A 3,459-nucleotide genomic window follows, 5' to 3' on the forward strand; every position below is an offset into this window, starting at 1 on the left:
TGGCAAGGGCTGTTCCATGCTCTGCTCAACCTCCCGCCTTCCCAATGGACTCAGTAGCGCCCCCTGCTGCCGTGGAGCATGTGTGAGTGAGTGTGTGTTTGCACAACCACGGCGGAATATTCCTAGAAATATGTTATGTGTTTGTTTGATAGATACGTTTTTTCTTTGCAAAACTAAATGCATTAGTTTGTAGATGGTGTTTTGTATTTGCAAACCACATTGTGTTTGTTAGTGAATCATGAGGCATTTGTAAAACCTGTTTAGTTTGTTTGTGGAGTTATGGCAGGAAATTAGCTCCATACACGTTCCACAAAACAAAGTCCTTCGCCTCCCCCGGGTCCGTGAAACTGTGTCGCTTTCCATCAGCCGTTGTGATCCGCAAAACTGAGGGATACCACAGTCCGTACTTGACACCATCACAGCCTCTTAGCATGCCTTTCACGTCCCTATAGGCGGCTCTCTGCTTCGCGACTGCTTGGGTGTAGTCGGGGAATACTCTGATCCTGTCTCCGTGTGACATTGTCGGATCTGTGGCCGTGGCTGCCTTGCGGAGGGTCGCTTCCTTCTCCCGGTAATAGTGACATCTCACCACAAAGGCACGGGGTGGCTGGTCCTCCTGAGGCCGATCCCGTAGGTGTGCGATGGCAGCTGTCTAGTAATGACTCTTTTTCTAAGCCCAGCGATTCCTGGAGTAGTTTAGCTACAAAGTCAGTTGGGTTCTTCCCTGCCTCCCGTTTTTCTTGTATCCCGGTGATGCGGAGATTGCACCTCCTAGACCGCGCCTCCAGGTCCTCACTCCTGTCAGAGAAGATTTTCATGTCCTTTTTTAGCTGCTGCACGTCTCGTTCGAGAGTGGTAATGAGGTCCGAGTGATCATTGGCACTATCCAGGCTCTCAACCCGGTCCTCCAAAGCCTTGGTGCGGCTGCTGACGCGGTCAATGGCGGATCTCAGCTCGTCCCTCAGTTGGCTTATTTCACGTCGTAATTCTTTAGACTGCATCTCGGCGTTGTCATCAATTTTTTTCAGCAGGTCTTCTCTGAGAGATCGAATGGCCTGTAGAATGGTGGCCTCATCACCTCGTGCTGCGCTAGCGGCCCTGCCCCAGCACCTTTAGCCGGGCTAGCACTATTAGCTTTCGGATCCGGCACAGCAGTCACCTTTTTGCGAGAGGAAGGCGACATTTTCAAATGAAACTCTCGGGCTGAGGCAAGGAAGAACAGCTTAGATTAAAGTTACTTGAATATAGTGTAGAAGGTAGCCTAATATAGATATTCTGATTCTGGCGAGGAGCTCGAGAAATGCGACCTCACATGGCTCCGCCCAGACCGGAAGTCTAATTATCAGTTTAATCTAATGTTTATTCTGGTAAAAACTGAAGTGTAAAAATGTAAATTTCATCACAAAAAAAAAATCAATTCAAGCGTTTCACTTTACAAAGTTTGGATACAATCTGGAGAATTAGGTCCTCACTATAGTTTCCATTTCACACATATCACATAGCAGGAGATTGGCCGTGTCCGATGCATTCTCACTTACTGCAAATACTCTGGTTAGTGCAAGGAGTGGCCTCTGGGTTGTCTGTCTTGTAGGACACCAACACCCACAGCATCTTTTTTATAACCCTGAGTTATAATAGTCTAATTTAAAAGGACAGATGTGTTTCCTAAAATGTAGAAATGCTCCTTTAAGAGTTTGGTTACAGCAGTGAGTGGTATCAGGATGGTTCAAGTTGGGAGGGGTTAAAAGTATCTGGGGTGGGGTACATGTAAGTATTGTGTTGGTTTTATTGACTGAAGCCAGCATTCTTGTGGTGGCATTGAAGTGTTATTTTTGTAATGTGCCTCTGTATGCAGTACTGTACACCCATTATGATGGAAATCGTCCTCTAATCTGCAGCCATGCGAATGAGCAGAGACTGGAATGCCAAGTGTTTTTTTTTTAGGAGTTTATTGAGTATGCTTCTTAAATTGTTTATGTACATGTGTGTTTGTGTTGTGTGGCTTGATTGATGTTTAAGTAATAACATGAGGTTGTTATTAGGAGTGACACTTAAACCTTAGACCTCTGTGTGTGTGGAGGTTTAAAACCCTGCGAATATGTTTCTGACAAAGCAGTGAGGGCTGGGATGTTGAGGTTGTTTGAGGCAAAGAGGGTCATTCTGAGTTGAAATTGTTAGTGTGTGTGGGCACAACATGAAGTGACTCTCACAAGCAGCTTGAACTGAACAGCAGGAGCAGTCAACCTCTGAGGTCAGACATTGAGGCAGATCTGTAACTCTCCACTCAACCATTGACATCAGGGATTTGGTTTCTAAATCTGTCCACTCACTTTGCTGCTTTTGACTGCCTCTGTTCGTCCTCAAAGCACATAACAGAGGTTTCTGCTGAGAGGTCAGAGAAGGCTTTTGTTCACCTTCTTAGAAAACAGGAGAATTGAAATGTAAACAAGGGCTTGCAATATTCTGCTTTTTGACTCAAGGCCTGACTTGTACTATACAGCAGAGCTAAATGTTGTGTATGGTTGACCGCCCTGCAAGAATGCACTCATACAGTACGTTCAAACATGTAATCCAATAACTGTTTACTAGGTTTGACTGCTCTCCAACTGTATCTACTGCAAATTGGTCTGTGTGTATTTTTGGAATTTAAAATATGTTTTGGCAATGTATGCAACAAGCATGACTTGCTGATGTAAATATTATATAGTTGGTGTCATTAACATGTATAATCTACAATAAAATCTCGTTTAAAATTGTTTTACGATGTCTAAGTTACTGATAAGTCACATGTTTCCTGCCTGGCCGTAGCGTGTATCATACACTCTCTCGTCCGGGCGGTAAGAAGGAGCCCTCAGCCAGAGCAGCTGCAGCCAACAAGCTGACTGTTGCTATCTGTAAACTATGCCGCCGAAACATAATTTCAGCCAATCAGCGTTGTCAGATCTGATGCTCAAAGGGCGCCCTGTCAGAGCCCTGGCCTGTGTGTCTGTGAGTTGTTTAGACTCGTATCCAAGGTGACGCTACAGTAGTTGCAGGTGGAGACTCCGGTGCTAGTGGATCGCCGGAGCTGTAGATTAACATGTACATGCTTATTGTAGTTGTAAGGGCAATGCCTGTGGCACCATGGAGCATATGTGTGGGCTGGACCTGTATTTTACAGGAAAGGAGTGAGCAGAGGGTCGAGTTGTCGATTCTTGTTCAGTTTTCATCTTTCTCACCCTCTCAGACTTTGAGTTGCGCGCGCTGCTAAAGAGACGCCATGGAAACCAAACAATGGTGTAGCTGTATTAAAGTCCGAGTGGAAACAGTCGTGAGTAAATCTGATTTTGTCAGAAATTGGGAGAAATGCGGGAGTCTCCCGCGAAAATCGGGAGGGTTGGCAAGTATGACACACACACACACACACACACACACACACACACACACACACACACACACACACACACACACACACACACT

The 3,459-nt window shown here is 45.5% G+C and overlaps 1 protein-coding gene across 2 annotated transcripts; it reads right to left on the minus strand.

Annotated features, from left to right (window-relative positions):
- Positions 1–403: 403 nt before the first annotated feature.
- Positions 404–1,236, minus strand: LOC104949116 (uncharacterized). Of its 2 annotated transcripts, none has more exons than XM_010775397.1 (2): positions 1,126–1,236; positions 404–1,093 (listed from the first exon to the last, which is right to left on the minus strand). In XM_010775397.1, exons 1-2 carry the CDS (start codon positions 1,181–1,183, stop codon positions 447–449), a joined length of 705 nt encoding a protein of 234 aa, XP_010773699.1. In that variant the 5' UTR covers positions 1,184–1,236; the 3' UTR covers positions 404–446. The 2 variants fall into 2 exon arrangements, with proteins under 2 accessions (XP_010773699.1, XP_010773698.1); XM_010775396.1 differs by having other exon boundaries at positions 404–1,088; positions 1,121–1,236.
- Between the last annotated feature and the right edge of the window lie 2,223 nt (positions 1,237–3,459).

This window comes from Notothenia coriiceps, unplaced genomic scaffold (assembly GCF_000735185.1).
Source record: "Notothenia coriiceps isolate Sejong01 unplaced genomic scaffold, NC01 NC01_scaffold00015764, whole genome shotgun sequence".
NCBI classification, from domain to species: domain Eukaryota; kingdom Metazoa; phylum Chordata; class Actinopteri; order Perciformes; family Nototheniidae; genus Notothenia; species Notothenia coriiceps.